Below are 22,670 nucleotides of genomic sequence, written 5' to 3'. Positions count from 1 at the left end.
GCGGTTTACTCCGTCCTACCTGCTTATTTTTTAAGTTCAGGTTCCCGGTAGCGGGTGCATGAACTCAACGAGGCTAGGCCCAATCCAGCCCTCGCTAAACAGGAACAACATTGACTCAAACTTCATGTGCATGGCTTGGGAGGACTGGACCTTGTGCATTTCAACTTCGGCGGCATGTCGACGCATTTTGAGTAAGAATAACTGCATATACAAGCGAATTTGCGGCGGCTATCGCGTTGTCGGTTCGACGGCCGATCGCGCGGAGTTCAATCGAGTGGTCATAGTCGGCACACTGATTTTATCGGTGCAATCGACAAAAAAAAAGCCCATCGCGCTACAGCTCGCGCCCATTCGTTCAGTCGTGGTCGGCCAATGGTGATCAAATGGTATCAGCGACACACTGTGCTGAGTAGTCAGCCAATAGTTAGTGTCATCGTCTTGTCGGTCTCGTATAGACCCAATGTTACCGCGGCTTGAACGAGTACATGAAGTCAGGCACGCGGCTGCCATCACCAGCAAGAGAGGGCTAACGCTGCAAGAAAACTGCGTCAGCAACGTGATGTTTTTGAAGTGTCGCCCAAGTGTAACGCAGGGCTTTATCGATAATGTTGATCACTGTCAATGCAAAGCGGCAACTACGTGCTTCACGGTGCAGTCCGGACGAGGCCCTGGCCGCTTTCTTTTTGAAAGTGGAGTTGCAGTCTTACGCTACGCACGTTTTCGGCACCACACTGATGTGTAAACAGAGCAACAGACCAGGCCAGTTCCAACGCGGTACACGGCAGAAGTATTCGCTGCAGTTTGCATTCGCGCTCTTCTTTTTTTTCGGGGGGGGGGGGTGGGGGGGAGGGGGCATTTTTGCCCGATATCAGGCCCCGCGGCCGCGCACGCGTCCGTTCCAAAACGTTCCGCTAATAATCAGCTAGGGCCGGGCGCATGCGCCGTCGCACCGTCAAAAAGGCGGATTGTACAAGTGCTGCTTTTGGGCCATCGAGTTACGGCTAGTAGGCCAACATTATGAATGAAAAAATAAAAAGACAACCTCCTCAAAAAGCGGAAATGACCGCGATGGCACGACCAAGACGGTACGACGACGGTATGCCAACAAATGCATGGTAGCGTGTGTGACGACGATGTAGCCACATTGATGACATGATAACGGCGGCATAGTGATGATTGAATGACGGTAGTATGGTTATGATAGAATCACGAACAAGAAATAACGCAGATGCATCGATGAAGTTGGTATGACGACGACGACATTGCGAAAATAGAATGGCTATATACTGAAGTGATGACAACAGTGAAACGATATCGTGACGACATATGGAATAACGACTATAGTATGACGACCACGGCATGACGAGAGCTAAATATCGAAGCTACAATGTTGACGACGAAACGACAGCGTCGGCATTCCGATAAACCGTACGACAACGAATTCATGACGACAACTACGTGACGATGACGGAGTAGCGACGATAGTGTGACCACGTCAAAAGGACGATGAAATGACTTCGAGTGTACGACAATTGATGGCGTAGCAACAACTGCATCGCAATACCTGTAAGCGACGGTGGTTTGACGACGGCATTACGAGAGCCGGTTGACGAAGCTTGAGTGAAGTTGATGGCACGTCCATGACCGCAATACGGCGGATGTCTGTCAATGGAGGTCGGATAGTCATTGCCTGCTGATGATTTCATAATAAGGGTGGCATAATCACGATTGAACGACGACCGTATCATTACAATGCAATGACGAAGGAACATCAATGTCGACTGAACGAGGAAGGCGGTATGACGACGACTCCATGACGGCAATGGGATGACGTTGCTGAAGTGATGACAATGATGAAACGACAGTGTGACGGTGATGGCGTAATGACGATGACATAACGAGAGCTGAGAGCTCGTCATACCCAGTGATTCATGCTATTGACTACTTTGACCACTGGGACGCAGTAGGAGTGACGACGACGGAATGGCAAGAATAAGACATCAGGAAGCTGGAATGACGACTATCAAATGACGACTACCACGACGCATCACGACTAGGAGCACATACCTAGTGGTCAAAGTAGGTACGCGACTTGGGCCACTGGGTCGGAGTAAGAGAATGGATGGACGGACGGACGGGGGACGGACGGACGGAAGGACGGATAAATTTTTGCTGCCAGCAATGACCTATCGAGCACATAGATCACCATATGCGACTGCTTTTTTTTTATTAGAATTTCGTAAGTATGCGGCCATAAAGACACGAATGGGAACTCGAATGAAATGTTGGCAGCAAAATTCCACAGCCACGAAGCCATCGTGGCAGCTTCAGTACCTTTCCAATAAGATGTGGCTATGTTGGAGATCTGGCATTTCAGGCATACTTTGAAATGAGCTGCTCGCAGACGAATCCATTGAAGGCGTTTTGTGTACAACGTAAACAAAACTTAAGAAGGTGACTTAGGTACGGAAATGTCTTGCGTTCTTCGCCGAGGCCTTTACACGCGGCCGGTATTTCCCGAAGTCATTCAAGAGAAAAGGAGACATTGGCGAGATGATGCGAAGTCTACAGATAATGCAATGACTATTATATCTACCCAAAAACAAACATCACTTTAAAAGTATTTGAATGAATGTGTGGTGTTGGCGCAAGGGCCAGGTATGGCCAAAGAGCGCCATGTGTAAAATATTTCATTTTTGTTTTCGGTGCTCAACCAATTAAACATGTAAATGATCTAGCCCAATATCTAACGATGATTGCGCAATGCAAATGAGAAAAAGAAGAAGAAGAGGAGGAGGAGAAGGAGGAGGAGGAGGGGTGTCCGCCTGAACGCCACCTATCAAAGACAGTACGGTATGAAACAATTCACAGTGCAGCTAACAAATCCGGGTAACAAAAACAAGTTCACGCGGCACTCAGTACGTTCCTAGTTTACTAACCCCGTTGACCCACACGGCAATCATAAAGAAATGAGAATAATATTTCCCATCTTTCAGATTTGCCCAATTTGGGATATCAATTTCCATTATTCGGCCATTTATATTTCCCAGTAATAAACACAACATATTCATTTCTATTTCCATAGAATATACCGGAAACAAGATATTCTAATTATTCTTCAATCAGCGACACTTCGACATAATCATTCAACGGTTTTGCGTTAATGCATCGGCATACGTACCGGTTGTGAAAAGGCATAAATAATGTGAAGTTATAATCGGTATTATTTAGGTCTTTCTTGGTGTAGTAGGTACACATCTCGTGATCGAGGTCAGCTTCAAGCATGATACTTCTTCCGTATATGTAGGTTTTTTGCGTAGTGTTCAACATCTGAAAAAAGAAACGTTCGTAAGCACACACACACACACACACACACACACACACACACACACACACACACACACACACACACATATATATATATATAAATGTATATATATATATATATATATATATATATATATATATATATATCGGCTGAAGTTTGAACAAAATATTAGCTCTCTTATATTTGCCCCTTCTCCAGAAAGAAACAAAAACTAAAAATTTGGCGATGCCAGTTAAGGCTGATTACGTGTGGGAATGCAAAAGCATTACAGTCCCTTTGGTGAAATGTTTGTTTTTCCGCGCGTTACTTCTCCGCGCAAGCTTTCGCCAGCGTTGCAGCTGCGTCTCGGTAACGCCAAATCAAAACGCGTCAAGCGTCTAAACGCACTCGTTTACCCGGGAGGAGGTCATGACTCGAAGGACCGTGCAGCGGCGTTCAATCAGACAATAATTCCTTTTTTGTTTGCACACTCAGTTTATGCATTCATGACGTGGCGCCACCTCCTCACCATTGGCTGCGTCGTCACGTGCCGAATGACGCAAGCACTAGGTTACACATTTGGTGAACCAGAACCATGGAGCCGCCGCGGCGTCGGGGAAGCGGGGTCATTTCGAACCCAGGAGGCCTGGGTTCAATTTTCCCACTCAGACCGAAATTTACCAAGTTTTTCACCCAAAGTGATCGATTTACTTTGTTCATAGGAACCTTGCTGAGAAATCTAACATCAATACGAGCATTTTTGACGAGTTTTTACTCTTTCAGCCTTCAGTCGTTCTTGGCCCGTAGATCGGTGGCGACGTGGACGACGCCGGATTTTCATCTAATGGGGCATATCCCGACCACTGGATAAAAAGAAAAAGTTTTTCTTTTTGTTTCTTTACCAAGCTGCTATGGGCATGTAATGCTTTCGCATTGCAAAATTCAAGAAAAAAACTCGGTAGCGCGACGAACGGACCTGAATTTTCCCTCAGCCAGGCGCCGTCAGAGCCAGCCGCACAAACAGCACAGACACGAATCTCGGCCACGGGGGCCGCATTTCGATGAGGGCGAAGTGCGAAAACACCCGTGCACTTCGATTTAGCTGCACGTTAAATAACTCCAGGTGGTCCACATTTCAGGAGTCCCCCACTAAGGCGTGCCTCATAATCAGATTTTGGTTTTGGCACGTAAAACGCCATAGTTTCGTTCATTTCAGCGCGGACACGAGGTAACCTCATGTTTCCACCCGCACTACAGCAGCCGATTTCTTTCTCGCAGGCAGATTTGAACGGAAGAGTCGCCTCCCGTCCCTTCGGTGCGTCCGCTTTGCCCTTTTGCGTTGAAATGCGTGATTCGGACGGTTGCGCTTTGGTGATACGGCGCTGTAACGTAAAGCTATTCCACCCTGTATCTACTCCATTGCTTTTACTAGCCCTCCACGATTCTCTTACTAGCCCTCCGCGAGCCCGTTTGAGATGACGTGTGCACGCTGAATGTGCACGATTGTGCTGAATAAAAGAAAACTAATTATTTCCGGTTGTGCGACCTTTTCACCATTAGCCCTTCGCTAATGGACAAGGCTTTGCCTTTTTAAATTTGTCTTTTAAAATTGGGTTTTCGTTCGAGAATCAGTTAATGAACCAGACGGTAAATGACCTCTCTAAAGTTAATACGCTTACAAAAACACCTCGTGTGATCCTGTAAAAGTTAGGTATACAAGTTGTTTGAAGCACTGCATGCGACCAAAAAAAAAAAAGATACCACCAAAATATTTTCAGGGTAGCAAAAACAGAATAGATGTATAAGAATTTTGCCTGTTATAATTGCATTTCCATTCACAAGAAATTTTAGCAAACTAACGGTAAACGAGCTTTCTTATGCGGATATGCTTACAGAAAGAAGGCCCCTGAAACTGGCTTGAGACCCGTTGCATACTGGTAGAAATAGAAGTACGCCCTGGCAGAGTCCAACTGCTAATGCGAGCGCCACGTTGTGCCGGCATTTTCCTATATTACGGAGTGCCTGCATCAGGATGGAGAACCGTTACACAAATCGGTAACCGCAAGCGAGCCCTGCGAATATATGTGTCCTAAATATATGGAACAGAATATCTTCTTGGAAGTTTGTCTGGTCTTTGTTTATTATTGGGTACCTTTAAGCGGGGTCATGTATGATTGAACGTGCCCGTGTAACTTCTCCGTGATTTCTTGCACCTACACAACAGGAGAATTGTTCCTTAAAGCGTACAACAAAAAAACATTGCCGAGTTTTCGTTGGGGTACATTTTCTTTTTGCATTCTTCTTCCCTGTAATCAATTTCCTCTTATATATGGGCAACGAAGGATTTCTTTCGACACATCGTGCATTGTCGTTGAAAGGCCCGTAGGAACCTTTCGATTGTACGTGTCATTTCCGAAGGTCGGATCATTGCAGTAATAAGCCTTGTGAATTTTCTCCAACCTACATACATATGAAAGTTATCCCCTTGTAGGCTGATCAGGATATGCCATTAACTCCTGGCACAACGAGCCGTGGTAGTGATAGTAGCAATAAAACGATGTCTTTATTATGTGGATGGTCTCAAGGCCTGCGAGGGGATTGGCTAACAATAACGCCACGCTCATATGCCTACAGCACGGAGTCAAGCCAAACCCCCTGATACAAGATAGGAGCGCGTGGTACGCACTTAGGTTTAGCCATGCCTGTAGGCCGTCTTCGCCTTGCATGCTGACGTTGCCTTGGCCGGCACGACTACGCAAAGTGCTGTTTCAAGGACAATTGTTGTTCACGAGAGCACTGCGTTGTGGCCCAGTTCTGAAGTCCGTGGTGCGGACTAGGGCGTAACTATGAGCGTCGCATCGCAGCGCCGCCAGGGCGCTTAGAACCCTGTAGCTGTTCTGTGCTATTCCGGGGCGTCGTAGAAAGCTGGCTAAGTGGAACGAGATTTCTGAACCCACGTTGAAGTCAAAGGAAGCAGACCAAAAAGAAAAATGTGGAAGTGTCAGGATTGCCGCAAACTTCGCAAAGCTGTCGGCTCAACTCAGAAAGAGAGCGACGATTCTACAATTGCGACCGTGCTACCTGACATCAACCGAAAACTTGATGAACTGTTCCCTCTGAAGAAAGTCGTTCAAGACATGGAAGAGTCCCTGAACATGATGGCCAAGAAATTCGACACCATTGTTTCTGAGGTTGCGAGGCACAATGGTGAAATTAAGAACCTGAAATATGAGTGCCCGAACTTGAGGAAATCGGTGCCTGCGCGGAAATAAAAAAAGGTTTCTTGTGCGGTTAACGATCTGGAATACCACATCCGGAAACTAAAAATTGAACTTCATGGCATCCAGAAGAAACACAAGGAATGTTTAATGTCTGAGGTTAACGCTATTGCGTCAAAATTTAAGCTCGTACCTTTAACTGAACAAAGTGTATTTGCTATCCACCGGCTGCCCTCTAGCTCAGATAAGATTCCTGGAATCCAAGTCCGCTTCTCGAATCAATCGACTTGAGATCAATGGCTCGATAAACGTAAGGATTTGCCAACTGTTAAGAACAGCGCGTACATAATGGAAAACCTAACTACGCAAAACAGGGTCGTACTGAAATTGGCTAAAGCGTGGGAGCATGGGCATGATTTTTGCTATGCATGGAACCGAAGTGGCAAAGTTTTCGTCAGAAAAGAAGAGGGAGGTCGTGCGCACTTGATAAAATGCCCCAGTGACCTTGCCAAGCTTGTTTCCTGAATTCCTGGTGACTGTATTTGTATACGTCCACCATGTCTTGCGCTGATTGGGTGTGCCCTTCTGACTTCCTTAACTACTTTGGGTCTACACACAGAAATGGTGTAAAATGCGTTGATTTGAATTCTCAGTCTGCTTGTAGTAAACATGATGAGCTCGACGCATTTTCTGCCAATCTAAGCGTTTCTTTCGATTTTATCATGTTGTCAGAAACGTGGTACAACCAAAGCTCGGCCGTTTGGCAACTTCCCAACTACAGATGCTTCACGCAGTCTAGGGCGATTAGATGTGGCGGTGCAGTTAGTATTGTGGTTCGATACGAATTAGTAGTGCAGCATTAGAATATTTCTCTACTGTGGCCGAAGATTATGAGGTCCTTTCAATTATATGCTCAAAGTTATTGGTTACTGTATGTTATAGGCCGCCTGATGGTAACACTGAGCGTTTTTTTCTATTCCTTGAAAACTTCTTTTCTTATATCTCTAACAATCACTATGAAGTTATTTGTCGTGGCGACTTTAATATTGACTACTTGCATTAATTTTGTGTCGTGACTTTAAGCTCTTATTACATTCACGCGGTTTTTCAAATGCTATCTCGGTGCCGACAAGAGTGACCAGTCACACAGCCACCTGTATTGATTTATTTATTACCGATTTCCCTGAGTGTAATACAAAAGTTGGTGTCTGTTCTTTTGTTTTGAGTGATAACATGCCCATTGTTTTCAGCGTAAACCGTAAAATTAGAAGATCTTCCCCATGTGAATTTTCCCCGCAGCTAATTGCCCCATTTCTAATGGAGAAATTTCGTGATGAACTGCGACATATTCACTGGAGTTCAGTTTCTCAGTCAAACTTTGCTAACTTCGCGTATGAGACTTTCCTGGCATTTTTTGTGTGCTCTACGACCGGCATTTTCCAACTCGCACTAAAACAAAGCGCACCTCAAAGATACGAAAACCGTGAATCACGGCAGCACTATTCCAAGAAGTAAAAGAAAAAAAAGGTTATATAACAAGCTTATCGTGTGCCGTGACATGGCAGATCTAGACACGTTTAAGAGATACCGTAATAAACTTTTAAGAAGCCGCGACAGGCTACGATTCGCTATAATAATGAATATTTCGGGACCTGTTCGAGCGATAGTAGGAAAGTATGGAAGAAGGTGAATTCGCTTCTCGGTCGTTCACCTGATGCCCTACTCCCTGTTATTACTAAGAAAGACGTGGTTGATAGTGCTGAAATGTTACCTGATGTTTTCAATGATTATTTCACCAACATTAGTACGTTGCCCACAAATAACAGTGCTTGCCGTTATATTAAAGCCGCACCTCAAGACACAGTTTTTCTCCAGCCGACCGATGAACGGGAAGTTAGCCCATGTGATATAGATAACTTGCAGATGAAACCTGCTAAATACGTTCTCGATGTAATTGTCCCAGTGTTAACACATATTTATAAGTTATCACTCGCTAGTGGTGTCTTTATACGTAAAATTCAAACTGCAAAAGTCTTATCTTTATTCAAGAAAGGTGATAAACAGCCATGTAGAACTGCAGGTCAATATCTGTACTCCCGATATTGTGGAAAGCTTTAGGACAAATAATTTTTATCCGTGTATCTAACTTCCTTGAAACTAAGAACCTCCTAACTGACTCGCAATATACCTTTCGCAAACACAGATCCTCTGCTTGCACTTCTTCAACTGAAAGAACATATTTGACAATATTTTGAGGACCGCCACCTTACTTTAGGGGTATTTATTGACTTTAGTAAGGCAATCGACTCCCTCAGTCATGAACTATGATTAAATAAACTTACCTACGACGGTATCCGCGGTGTCGCCTGAAGATTATTTCAGTCGTACTTGCAGCACAGATGCCAATATGTGTTCTTGAAGAAAAGAGCACTACGAAGACGCGGACTAAAAGAGGAACATGTACGACGGACAAGGCGCTCTTTTCACGGTTTGTCCGAAGACGCGGCTTGTCCGAAGACGGACAAGCTGCGTCTTCGTAGCGCTCTTTTCTTCAAGTATGCAAAACCAACTAGCCCACATCAAGCTTCTGCTGCAATATGTGTTCATTTACAACAAATCATCCAAAATGTCTTGTGTTACGGCAGGTGTTCCCCAAGGCAGTACCCTTGGGCCTCTTCTGTTTAGTCTTTACGCCAATAATCTCGTTAATATTGATCCCGGTGGCAAATTCATCATCTATGCTGACGACACTACTGTCCTATTTTTGTCCAACTATGCTCCGGAGCTAATGTCATTGGCTAACTCTTGTTTCGAAAAAAACGTATTTATAGTCTCTAAAAAATGGCCTCAAGATTAACGCTGATAAAACAAAGGCACTTTTACTTCAAGCAAAGAATAAGAATACCGGTCTTTATAGGAACGTGGTGTTAGGACCTTCTAAAAATGAACTCGTCCCTTCTGTGAAAACACTCGGTGTCTGCTGTTTTGACGAAAATATGAGCTGGAGTGATTTTCTTGCAGGCCAACTCTCCCTAATTACTGGACGCGTTTTCTCTATTCACTACATGCCTCGGAAGCTTAAAATGTTAATTTATAATGCTTTATTGGCGAGCCAGCTTCACTATTGCTGCCTTATTAGGGGCACCAAATCTGTTACAAATATTAACCGCTTGCTTGTAATACAAAAGAAAATTGTTCGTGTAATTAGTGATATGCCCTTTGACTCCCCGTCTAGCCCCTATTTAAAAAACTTCGGGTAATTAAAGTCAGTGATAAGTTTAACTACCGCCTTGTTCTTGGATACCTAAAAAAACCAAATAGAACTTAAGCCTTGTTTCATCTCTGGCTAGATTAGAACACAACATCCCATGTTATAACACCCGGTCCCCGGAATCCTGGCATGTGCCGCATGTGAGTTCAACCTATGGTAACAAAATGACTTGTTACACCCTCCCCACTCTGCTGAATAATCTCAGATCTGCGTCCATCGATGTGCTTAATTGTTCTGGCAGAGAACTGTATAATGGCAGATAACGGTATGGTTTGACCATGTACCTAATTTTCTTTTTTAGGAGTTATGTGTATCTATATATCTACATTGTTTGTTCTTCCCGAGCTGTCTGATGTGCGAAACAAATTAAGTGAACTCTATGTACGATATGCCCTTACGCTCTCTTTCCATTCTCCCTTTTCGTTGTTCCTCTTTCCTTTCGTTTTCTCTTTTTTTTTCTTTTTTTTCTCGCTCCTTGCTGTCTGCTGCCTTTTGGACCTTGGAGTTATTAGGACCAGTCAATTTGCTTTTTTATCTTTTTTTTCTAGTGCCTTGGCACTTTGTACCACTTTTTTATGAATGAAGTTATTATTATTATTATTATTATTTTTATTATTATTATTATTATTATTATTATTATTATTATTATTATTATTATTATTATTATTATTATTATTATTATTATTATTATAACAACGTTGTACGTATCTATCGCCGACAGTTGCTTGTTGGCTACAAAGTAAAGACGGATGTCGGAGGAAACTACAACGATTTATTTTACGTATTTACACAACTGGCTTCAGATGTGGGAGCATAATCCATGCAGGAGCACGTTAAATGTCTGGGCTCACTACATGTCTGAGCACACAAACGTAAGCGCACACTCACTGCACAACTGGTGACCGCTTTTAAATCAGTTCTTTTCCCTAGTTAATGCGACAAGGGAATCTGATTACTGTCTTGGCCAATGATAATGCTCGAACTGTTCAAAAACTCCCACCCATGGTCGCACCAACTTACTGAACTCCTACTCCTAACGCCCGACCTTGGAAGCAAGGTTGAGGCAATCTGGAAACAGCGTTTGAGGTACCTTCCACGAAAGTTTCCGAAACTGGCTCCTTGCTCTCCGTGGCGATCAGCTTGTCAGGGTCATCAGACTGACATTCACGATCGTTGCTGCTTCCACGGAGCGCAGCGGTTATTGTTAGTTCGAAAGGAGCGTCTTTGTTTACTTGTCAAAATCGCCGTTGTGCCGCGTCAGAGTCCCAGTGGGTGCTGGTGATGTGGCTGCCTCGTGGTAAGCGCCTAATAGATGAACATTGCAGTTTTGGGACGCAAGAACTGTTGCGGACGTATCACAAAGAGGGAACGAGGATAGCGTACATGAGACAAGGCAGCACTTCCTTCAGTAAATAAATCCGTAGCTTAAGTATAGCGTTTCTGCAAAATCTGGAACCGATTTGCGCACGCACGGCATCGACACCGTGGCGCTAATATCGACAGAGCTCCCCAAAGCCACTCCAGGTAACAATGATTCTGACGAAACTGGCACACGATATTGACGTCGAATGTTAGATCAGGGCTGCGGTGGTCAAAACCAGAGATTGCCAAGACAAATTTTGAATTCAATTTTGAATTGCCTTCGTATTCATAAACATACAATTTATGGGGGATTTAAGGAAAAAGTTGAACACAGCAGCTTGACGGGCCTCAAAACCCTGTCTGAGGCAGCAGCGGCAGGCACACGAACTTCTTTGTAATTCTACGCGGGCTGCACTTTGTCAAGTCGATCACTGAAGAGACAAAGCTCTTCTTCTGAAAATCATATAACAACGCCTCCCCACAGACGTTGGTCCCGAAGAAAGACGCCGGTTTGGCAGCATTGTTAGCCATCTTTTCGTATAGTTTCTGGATGCGGCACCCGGTGCATTCCTTGTAGCTCCAGTGAAAACTGCAGGTCGATCAGTGGAGTCAGTCTTAAGCCGTTACCAAGAAGAGTCGTTAAAAAGTTGGTGGCGCAGTTCGTAATGTTTGAATAATTTGAGATACTGATTAAAATGGGTCAAAATCTTTTTGACATGTTGAAATTCACTGTTGCGCTTTCTTCTCCACTTGTTTGATCATTTGTCTTCCAATTAAAAAGCGTTTTCTGATCTTAGAAATCAGTGAAGCAAAATAAACGCGAATACTGTTCCAGATTTTGATTGCGAGACACACCAAACATGGTGCCTTTATAACAGATAAGAAGTCGCTGTGCATGTTGGCATTCGGATACCATTATTGAGGAGTCGTGCTAGGACGATGTGAAGAAGTCGACCCGCCAATCTTTATCACCCTACTACAAACCCCTTAAAAATTGGCGTTGAAGAGTGGCTTATTTTTGTAACCGTAGTACAAATACTATAATCAGTGTTACTTGATCTATAAAACCTTAATAGAGGTGCAGTCCAACTGCGCTGCCAGTTGAAGGAATATCTGTGCAGGTTCAAAAGGGGCGAACAAACGCAGGAAAGGCATCTGCGGTCAAAACATACAGCGGGGAAAGAAGGTTCGATTCAATTGCATGGACGCTGCACCAATATTTGGGTCTTGGCCTTGGTGATCGCACAAATAGATTCGTTTTATAAAGATCCTACACTACCACATTATTTTTTTTTTGTTTTCGTTATGCATGCTTGGAGCCGATAACGGCTCATTGGGTTTATTCATTGCATTTGGTGAAAAAAAATATTGTTTTTTTTTTCGTCTCAGATGCCCTTGCGCTGGTTACAGCATCAGAACCATACAAACCTAGATTTCACCACAGAGCGCATGCAGCCCATTACTACATGTTCTTCACCCTTGATTTAAATGGTCAAAGTGCCAAAATGACCCAGTGATATATTAGGTTGATGCGTCAATAAAAACGAGTAGTACTTGCTGAGGCCTGTGACCTCCAACGTAAGAAAACACCACCCATACACCCGGTAGAGATGGTAAAGCAGTGAACCTCAAATGTGCGGCCCCAGTGTTTACGTTGACGTCGACGTTGTCGCTGCTCTGTCTCGCGGGCCCGAACTGGCAGATCCTCGGCCTGACGTCGCCGCTGGCGATCTGACTCGGCAGCGGCGTGTTGCGCCGCCTGTTTCTTGAACCTCGACCGGCGTTACTACTGGGTACTACGTTGTGGGCAGGTTGCAGGCGTCCAGTAGACCATGGCGACATGGAAGGGACGAGACGATTGCTAGTGCGAAACTTGCTTTGTTTATTGGTCGCAGATAAGGAAAAGAGAATGAATGAAATGAAAAACTGCATTGCGGGGACGCTTAAATAGGCCCGAGAAAATCGTAGGCGGGATCTTGCTCACGTCAACGTCACGTGACATGCACTGACTCTGGTCGGGGATGGGTGGCTGGTCATTTCTCCCAGGTGACGTTGCACGTGCTTGCATCCTCTGGTGGCAATGCACGGAGTCTGATCGGGGATGGGCGGCTGGTCCTTTCTCCCAGTTAACGTTTGCACGTGCTTGCCTCCTCTGGCGGCAACCCGCGGGTCCTCTTTGGTTAGCGGAAAGGGTCTCCTCTAGAGTGGGACAGTTCGCGGAAAGTTTTCCCATTCGTCGCACACACCCAAAGGGGCCTGTCATCACTGCGGGGCACCTGCCAGACCGGCAACCACTCGAGACAACCATAGCAAATTACGAATATATCCTCCGTTTCGATTACGCAAGGTCTTTGAGCGTCCTCTTTGTCCAACAGTACGCCAACAGCAACAGGCGTCGACGGCGTAACGTTGCCGCTTTTTCTCCGATTCGCGATCTAGCTCGGCCGCACGAGGCGCCGGATCGGCCCGACATGGAGGAAAAGAACTAGGAAGCTTACTAGAAATTATGCGGCCTGTAGGACGAGCAACACAGCAACAAAAAACGTCAAGCGGAAAGATAGAGAGGCTAAAATAACCTCATTGGTGGCTGCAATGGAAAAGAAGCCTGCCATGACTATCTACTTAAGAGGAAAAAACGAAATCAGGGAAGAAACAATTTATGATAACCCAAAGGGAAGCTCTTTACTTTCGAAGCGAGATCAGGATGCCTGAGAACACTCACCTATAAAGCGAGATATATGAAGGGAGAAGAAGCATGTGCTCGCTGCGGTAAAGCTAGGGAAACTATGGAGCATGTTTTATTAGAATGTGAAGATGTCTGCCCAGCGGTCGATTTAGGCACCACTGGCCTCCTTGAAGTCCTTGGGTTCAGCGAGAGGAGTAGAAAAGTAAACATTTCCGCAATAGGGACTAGCAAGAGACGATTGGAGGATTGGTGCAAGAAAAGTAGGGAAACGACAAAAAACGGAGACATGCAAAAGCAGAGTTTGCAATAGGGGATCAGAAAATTTGGTTTTGGAAGTTTATCGTGGGTTCTTTTTTCTTTTTATTCTTTCTCCTATGCAGGACATTAGGCAGTGTAACAGCAAGAGCTTGGTGGCGCAACCCACCGCTGTGTTTTAAAGGGAACGCTCATACCAGCCATCCATTCATCCATTGCCGCTACTCATTCATTGCATCGCGGACCCGATCTTCTGCCGAGGCGTTGGTGCGACTCTGATGAGATCTGTCCCGCTCCTGCTCTCGGTGCTGTTGCTCGTAGGCCAGCTGCTCCTCGGGCGAACGAACGATGCGTGGCCGTCTTATTGGGAAGTCAGAGAGTGACTGCTGCACGCACACTTCGCTGCGAGAGTGATGACCTCACTAGCAGCGTAGCCAATGGTGCGCCACACCTACTGCGGTACGGTTACTGTGGTAGGACCGCGAGCGTTTCGCTTAGGCATATACAGCGTCACTGTAGCAGTTATCGGCGCCAATCGCGCAAACGTGCTAGTGCCACTGCTCAGGCGTTCGTCGTCGTCGTGTTCTTCCACAGCTCATTCCGTTGTGTTAAAAAATATCATCAGCAATGGCTCGAGCCTCGTCGTCTTCCACAGTGGCTCTGTTGCCGCTCATCATTCCAGCGTAGAATTTCACTTTTCTTTTTCTCATCGTAAAGGTGAGGCAGTGTTTACAAGGTTCCGAGGCATTGCTTAAGGGAGTATGAGCCTAAGGGGATTTCTGTGGTTGGACCCCGAGCGTTTTGCCTAGGCAGATATAGCTTCGATGTAAAACGCGACGTAATCCATCTGACAAAGACTGGTGACGGTAGCGCGTTTAGTAATGAATATTTATAGCGAGACAACATATTGCCACACTCGAAACGAGTTGTGCATGAGGTGTGTACTGCAGCGAGACTCCTTATTCGCGCTTCGCTACGAACATTCGGCGCCATCTCGCGGGACCCTAGCGAATCCTGCTTATGACCTCCGAAATGCATGACGTGCCGATGCACGTGAACGCTGAGAAAAGCGTAATGCTGCAGCAGCGCTCTTCTCACGCCCTTCTGTGTTGATGATACTATAACGAAGTATACTATGATGATGATACCACGATGAATTATACCCTATGAATGCTAAGATTTTAAGTATTTTGCTTTCACATAGCAAATAAAAAAAAAAAGACATCTTTTTTGTACCATAGGTGTAAATGGCGTTAATAAGCACGTATTGATTTGGAAGTCCGACTGTGAAAATTAGGCAAGCACGGAAATTAGGCCACATACTCTATCGCTCGGATTTTATTGTATTCCTTTTGTCCTTATCTAATTTTTGGGATCAAGTTTTACTTATTGTTTAAATCAATATATAATTTCATTCTTAACACTGGAGAAGCCTGTAGAGCAATTAGAAACGTTTTCTTTTCTTTTTGTTTTCAAGTTTGCGCCCTCGTGAACATCTCAAATGATCAAGGTATGCTCAATGCTAAAGATTTATGACTGCTATGTAATACTGCCGCTACCAAGTATTTTGCTATGCATTTTTCTACACAAGGCAAAAGGCCTAGGATATGGGGAAAACCACACATATTTTCGTAAAGAATGCGTTATTTCCACACTTCATGATACAATTGATACAATTAACTTCGCCCGCCACTTTTACTGATGGTTTCAAAGGGTGCGGGTACTCGAAGAACCGCAAGCACAGTTTGTTCTTAACGGCTCAGTTTTCGTCGGGGATTCTGCTCTCCTACTGTGAATGAACCTCTTCAGCTCTGAACAAAAAGGAACCACCCGAACTACCCACTCCCGAAGACCCCGAAATAAGCCAGTGACAAAGAAAATTGAAGGTCTGTAAAAGCCGAACATACATATGAGGCGCTGTGCGGTAGCCACTCATGATTTTCGCTCATATGGTTTACTCGATATCACGATGTTCAGACGATAGGAACCTCTCACTAAACAAGGATGCCTCTCATATGAAAGCTTACTGTCAGTGCAATATTGTCGCAACCTGTCTCGCGAAAACGTAAATCTAACAGATAATGAACGCAAGATAAGCATAGGGAAAATGAAGCGCACGTTTTAATTGATATCGAAATATTAAGGGAAACAGTAATGGAAGTGAAAGAAAAGACAACTTGCCCACGATGGGAGCCACATCCTCAACGTCTGTATTACGTGTACAGCAATCTTCCAATTTTGATTCGAGGATCAGACCACATTTTCAATCACCCGGTAAGCAATAGGAATAGAATGATCGCACCGGTCCGCAGATGAATGGGAATGAAATTACAGCCCGAGATTTCGGAAAAGAGTTAGAATGAAATGGGCACGTAGTTTCGGAGCGCTATATATTTTATACGACACTAAAAAGCCCGTAAATTTTCTTTTATGCGATAATATACTCAGCTATTCAATTACATTTCTCAATTTTTACTTACTACGGCTCGTTCAATATTTTCCTTTAAGATGCAGTCTCTGACGCGGTAATTGTAAAAAGCATGGTATTTTGCGCATTCTACGCTTCTGAAGACCTGGAAACCTATTTTCGTTGCAATGTTAAAGGGCATATAAAGACACAAACATCTACCAAGCGGTTACTCCTTTACTTTTGATAAGGAGTCGGCTTAGCTAAGTGCTTAGTTTTAGTCAACTCAATACGAGTTGTGTAATGATTTATGTCGCGAATTATGATTTACTTAGCAAGGGAATGCATGGCCTACAACAAAGGGAGCAGGCCGATAACAACGACGTCGCAAACGGGGGCACTCTTTGCGAATGTACAGGCGCCCAAATCTTTAACTGGCGTGCGCGAGCGGCGACTTTTCCGTGCGTCAGCGCCCTATGACGGGGCGAGGCTAGAAACAGTCCGAGGCAAAGCGCACGCCGACAAAGCGCGCTGAGCTGTGCCCATGGTCTGCTAGGCTGTTTCCAGCCTCGCCCCGTCATACGGCGCTGACGCACAGAAAAGTCGCCGCTGGCACACGCCAGTTAAAGATTTGGGCGCCTGTACAGTGATTTAAATCGCGATCCATGTTTTTCGCACAATATGGAATATCTAGAAGGCTCGATAACTTGGTGTCACAGAGGTGCGCTGCAATATGGTGTCTGTTAATGTGCTAATACATGTGCAAAGGGAATAAACGCGACAAGCTTCAGCGATTGCTTTGACTCTGAACTCCTTTGGGGTGACGGCAGCATTATCCTATGCAGTGAAGATCAAGTTCTTAATGTTGTTAGCCTGTGGTTTCCTTAAATAATTGCACTCAATCTCGTCGGCGAGCACGATGTGAGAATATTTTGTACCTTGACGTTCTCAAACGATGTTTTGGAGATTATAGATAAGAACGCCCGCAAAAAAAACTGATTAAAAGAAAACAGTACGTAACAGAAATCATGATGGCAAAGAAATAATATGTAATGGTATTTTCTCCCTTAAAACATCAAAATACTTTTTTCAGAAGGACCGCAAGGCCTAAGTACCGAAAATTTTTGGAAAATTCATTTATTTACTCGAATTGAAGGAATGCAAGCGTACAGCTTAGGCACTCGACGAGATAGAGTAGTGCGACGCTCAGCATTCCGGTGATACGAGAGGAGTGGAATTGCCGGCAAACTTTATTCTCCAAAATGCAGCGGGAATTGAATGAAGGGCTCCACTCCGCAACTGTGGTGTGTGCTGACCTAGGCCACATCCACCTAATTACTCCCGAGTTCGCGTACTATGAAGCGCCGGCAGGTAAATTATTTTTCGCATCCGCCGCCATGGCTGTGAGTTGCGGCGGCTAAAGCTCACGGGGCTAGACTTGGTACACATGCAGAAATTCCAAAAAAGTTAGACAGCTACCGGCGGCCGCTCCGGCCGTAGCTTGAATTGCAATTGGCCGCATGATCCCAATGTATTGTGATTCTACCACACTTTCTGCTTTCGCCATCAGAAAGAAGAAAAAACGCCCGTGATGCATGCCATTGTTACGGGGATGTTGGGAGTATAGAAGATTATATTTACAATATATATACCAAATGAGTCTGAGTAGTTAAAATGTCTGACCACTAACAACCCGCAGCAGCCAGCGTCTCACGATCTTCTTCTTCCTCTCTTCGTTCATGCTTCCGTAACAGGACCCCCGGGTGGTGAAGTGCCGTCTCGGTGCATGGTAGGCGAAGAACTGCGAGCGAAGTATGGCTTCAGCCGCGAAACGTGGAAGCCGTCAACAGGCGGCGGACTTGAAGATGGATGAAACTGTAACGGCGCGATCTCCTAATTGACGTCGTTAACTTGACGTAGGACTTCACAAGGCCTTGCGTAGCGAGAGAAGAGCTTCTGGGAGAGTCCGACACGACGAGAGAAAGAGAAAGAGAATAAACATTTTTGTTGGGTGAATGCAGATTTGGAGAGGCGTCCGCATTCGAGAACGCCTTGAGCTCGGGCCGCGTCCTAGGCCCTCGCAATCAGCCGTTGCTGATCCTCGAGGTCGCAACTGGCCAAGGCTCTCTCCCAAAGCTCGTTGGTGCAGTAACGGTTCGGAGGATTTAATGGTCCCCCTACTATGTGCCTGAGGGACCTGGTCTCTGCGCAGAAGCGGCATTGCGGAGATAATTGTGTAGGGGCTATGAGGGGATTTCTGGTTGGGTGGGGGAATGTATTAACCTGTAGAGCTCGGAGCAATCGCTCCTGCTCTCTAGGTAGTGACTTGTGTGGGGTTGCACATGTTCTGCTGGTTAGCTTGTAGTGTTGTGTGATGTCTTGGTACGAGATAAGAGGGTGCATGCGCTCGGGTTCAGATTCGTCGGGCTCGGATTCCTCGGCGACCAAAGCAGCATCGAAGCACCTGGAGTGAACTGAACATCGCGATGGAACCGGTCGTAACGCACTTTTTGCAGATGCCGCGAGGCTACTAAGCGAGATCGGGCGACTTGACGCGCCCTGTGAGCATGATCGATGACTTCGCGAGCGTACACAGTAGCAACGCGGGGCACAGAAGGTAGTAAAGGGCAATGTGGGTTCGCGATCATACAAAATATAAAAGGGTGAATATCCTGTGGTGTCATTTCGGGACGAGTTATACGCAAATGTCTCGTAGGCCAACACGGCGTCCCAGTCGCAGTGATCGTTGGAAACGTACATCGACAGCATCTCTGTGAGTGTTGGGTTGACACGTTGCGTAAGACCGTTCGTTTGAGAGTGGTAGGTGGTGGACAGCTTGTGCTCAGTGACACAAGAGCGAAGGAGGTCGTCCACAACTCGAGACAAGAAAGAGCGGCCGCGGTCTGTAAGTAACTGCCGAGGTGCACCGTGCTGGAGAGTGACGTCGTCAAGGAGAAAATCGGCGACTTCTGTTGCGCAAGTAGTCGGCAACGCCTTTGTTATCCTGTAGGGTGTCGCGTAATCAGTAGCGACGGCGATGCACTTATTCCCTCTAGTCGTCGTCGGAAAAGGGCCAAGCAGGTCAAGGCGTACGCGAAAGAATGGTTCAGAGGGAACTTCAATTGGATGGAGTCAGCCGGCAGGTGGCAAAGGAGGTTTCTTCCGGCGCTGACACCGATGCACAGAGCGGTAGAGACCCGGCCAGAAGAACTGGCGTCGTACGCGGTCGTATGTACGAAAAACCCCAAGGTGTTCAGCTGTCGGTGCATCATGAAGTTGTTCGAGAACGACGGATCGCAGATGACGAGGAAGGACAAGGAGCAACTCGGGGCTTTCAGGGTTGATATTGCGGCCGTAGAGGATGCCGTCGTGCAGCACGAACATGTGGCACGTGCCGTCGGTGCTGCCAGATTTCACTCCGGCGATGATGAACTGTAAGGATACATCACGTTCTTGTTCAGCGCGCATGTCGGTCGTGTCAGTCAAAGCCATCACCCTGCTCACCGAATCATGCGCTACAGGATCAGGGGGATCCACGGGGTGACGCGAGAGGCAGTCAGCGTCCTTGTGCAGTCGTCCAGACTTATAGTTGACAACAAATGAAGATTCCTAGAGCCGCAAAGCCCAGCGACCAAGCTGTCCTGTGGAGTCCCGGAGGGAAGACAGCCTGCAGAGGGCGTGGTGGTCTCTAAGGACCGAAAACGTGTGGCCGTACAAATAGGGCCGGTACATGGCGGCAGCCCAAACTAAAGCCAAGCACTCCCGCTCGGTGATAGAGTAATTCCTCTCGGCTATCATGCGCTCGGTACCATTCTACTGTTGGGCGAGAACAGCGCCGATGCCGTGGCCGCTTGCGTCAGTGTGGACTTCGGTAGGTGCAGAAGGATCAAAGGGGGCAAGTATGGGAGGGGTGGTCAGAAACCTGATGAGAGCGGCGAACGCGTGAGCCTGCTCGGGGCTCGATGAGAATGACATGTTCTTCTTTAGAAGATCTGTCAAAGACCGAGCAACATCGGAGAAGGTATTGAGGAAACGCCGAAAGTAAGAACATAGACCGACGAAGCAGCGCACGTCAGAAGCAGAACGTGGCACAGGCAAACTGCGTACGGCGCGAACTTTTTCCCTATGTGGGTGGACACCGGATGCGTCAACGAGGTGTCCTAACACGGTAATTTGACGAATTGACACTTGGAGTTGAGTTGAAGGCGGGCTTTTCGGAAGACCGCAAGAATTGCAGCGTGTCGGGTAGGGTGGCTACCGAACGTGGGAGAAAAAACAATAACATCGTCAAGGAAACAAAATCTGCGTGTTCCATTTGTAGCCTCGCAGAAGAGAGTCCATCATACGTTTAAATGTCGCAGGAGCATTGCATAGGCCAAAGGCCTTGACGTTGAACTGACATAAGCCATCCGGCGTGATGAAGGCAGTCTTCTTGCGGTTAATTGCATCAACTGAAATCTGCCAGTAGCCGGATCGACGATCAATGGAGAAGAAGTATTTAGCTCCATGCAAGCAGTCCAAGGCGTCATCGATGCGTGGTAGTGAGTAGGCTTCTTCTCGCGCGATCTTGTTTAAGTGGCGATAATCGACGCAAAAACGCCAGGTACCATCTTTCTTTTTCACAAGGACGAGGCGAAGCCCAAAGGTTGGCTGATGGTTCGACGACCCCTTTGCGGAGCATTTTGTCCACTTCTGATTGGATGACTCGACGTTCAGCATGCGATACCCGATAGGGACACCGACAAATATGATTTGTGTCTCCCGTGTTTATACGGTGGAGAACGATATAGATATTTGGCCTAAAGGCCTGTCGCCGAAATCGAAGATGTCATTGTATTATTCAAGCAGGTGACGTGGTTCCGGGGCCTGTGCAGAGGTGAGGTCAGGTGCAATCATTTTCGCGAATTCATCCGTTAAAGAACCAGAGCTGTGAGCTGAAATTGACGCTAATAAGCTACTCTCGGCATTCAGACTCTCAATGTCAAATTCGGAACCACTAGAAACGCTGTCCAAGAACATGCCGGCCGGAATCACTTGAGGGCACAGGGCGAAATTCAGAAGCGGCAGAACGACGTCGTTGTTAGTAACCGTGACCAACCTATGCGGAACAGGAACGTTCAGGCGCAAAAGGACGTATATGACGGGGCGAAGCACATAGTCGCCACCAGGAACCTGTGGCTGGGTGGTCAAAGTGACGTAAGTAACTGCCTCGGGTGACAGACGCACATCGTGAAGGGAGCACAACTGCGGTGGGGCGGTGCTGGGAGCATAGGCGAGTAGAGGCAGTCTCAACTGAAGAACGCCGGTCGGGCAGTGGATGAGAGTAGAATGAGTGGATAAAAAGTCCAATCCAAGGATAACGTCGTGAGGGCAGTTGCCAATCACAGTAAAGAGAAAAGAGGTAGGGCGGCCGGCTATAATTAAGCGCGCAGTACACATTGCAATAACAACCAGCATGCCGCCGTCGGCCACACGAATTACTCGGGCAGCTTCTGTGGTGAGGACCTTTTTAAAACGTCTACGTAGGCTAGCACTCATCACAGATACGTGGGCTACAGTGTCGACGAGTGCTTGGACAGTTGCGCCGTCTATTTTAACGCCTATTACATTTCTCCTAGTGGGCACAGACAGAGGATTTGCTGCGGTAGTAGGCATTACATCACCACCTCCGAGGGCTGCATTTCTTAGTTTTCCGAAGGGTGCGGCCAAAAGCCACAGGGGACGAAAGGCGACGTGGCTGCGGCGAACGGGAAGATGGGCGACGTGTTGGCGGTGAACGAGACTGGGGTCCGCGTGGCAATGGGGAGCAGCTGTATCACGTGTTCCTAGCAGAGTTGTCGGCGCTGTTAGACTCGGCGGTGGGCGAAACATTGCTGGCATTTCCATCAAAACGACTCAGGTTGGTCGGTGTGCGAGGTGGTGAGGGTCAAGAGTTTCGACAGTATCGGGTGACATGACCAGTGCGGGGAGAGGTGAAACATATCGGCTAGTCGTCCGCAGTTCTCCACTCAGTCGGGTTGCGATAGTGCGGAGAGAAGCGTCGGGATGGAGCGAAAATATTAGAAGGGTGTTAGCTAGCTCTGGGATTGGCGACAGTACACACAGACCGTAAACCAATGTTTTCAAGTTCCTCGGGAACGATGGCTCTTACGAGGGGAACTGAA

The 22,670-nt window shown here is 46.5% G+C and overlaps 1 protein-coding gene across 3 annotated transcripts in view; it reads right to left on the bottom strand.

Moving 5' to 3' along the window:
• Nucleotides 1-22,670, bottom strand: part of LOC142585063 (uncharacterized) — a 119,940-nt gene that overhangs the window by 18,255 nt on the left and 79,015 nt on the right. Inside the window, exon 3 of one of the 3 annotated variants that reach the window (XR_012829012.1) lies at nt 3,182-3,330. The exons of 1 other annotated variant lie outside the window; for it this stretch is intronic. Coding sequence is in view for 1 of the 2 variants with exons in the window: in XM_075695539.1 (XP_075551654.1) it covers nt 5,319-5,329 (11 nt within the window). In the remaining variant the exon portion in view is untranslated. Of the gene's footprint in view, nt 1-3,181; nt 3,331-5,291; nt 5,330-22,670 lie in introns of those variants that run through there. One more of the 3 variants, XM_075695539.1, reaches the window with a different exon arrangement.

Source organism: Dermacentor variabilis, chromosome 6 (assembly GCF_050947875.1).
Source record: "Dermacentor variabilis isolate Ectoservices chromosome 6, ASM5094787v1, whole genome shotgun sequence".
In the NCBI taxonomy this organism is placed as follows: domain Eukaryota; kingdom Metazoa; phylum Arthropoda; class Arachnida; order Ixodida; family Ixodidae; genus Dermacentor; species Dermacentor variabilis.
Note: the sequence above shows the minus strand (reverse complement) of the source record. Positions and strands in the feature narration are given on the sequence as shown.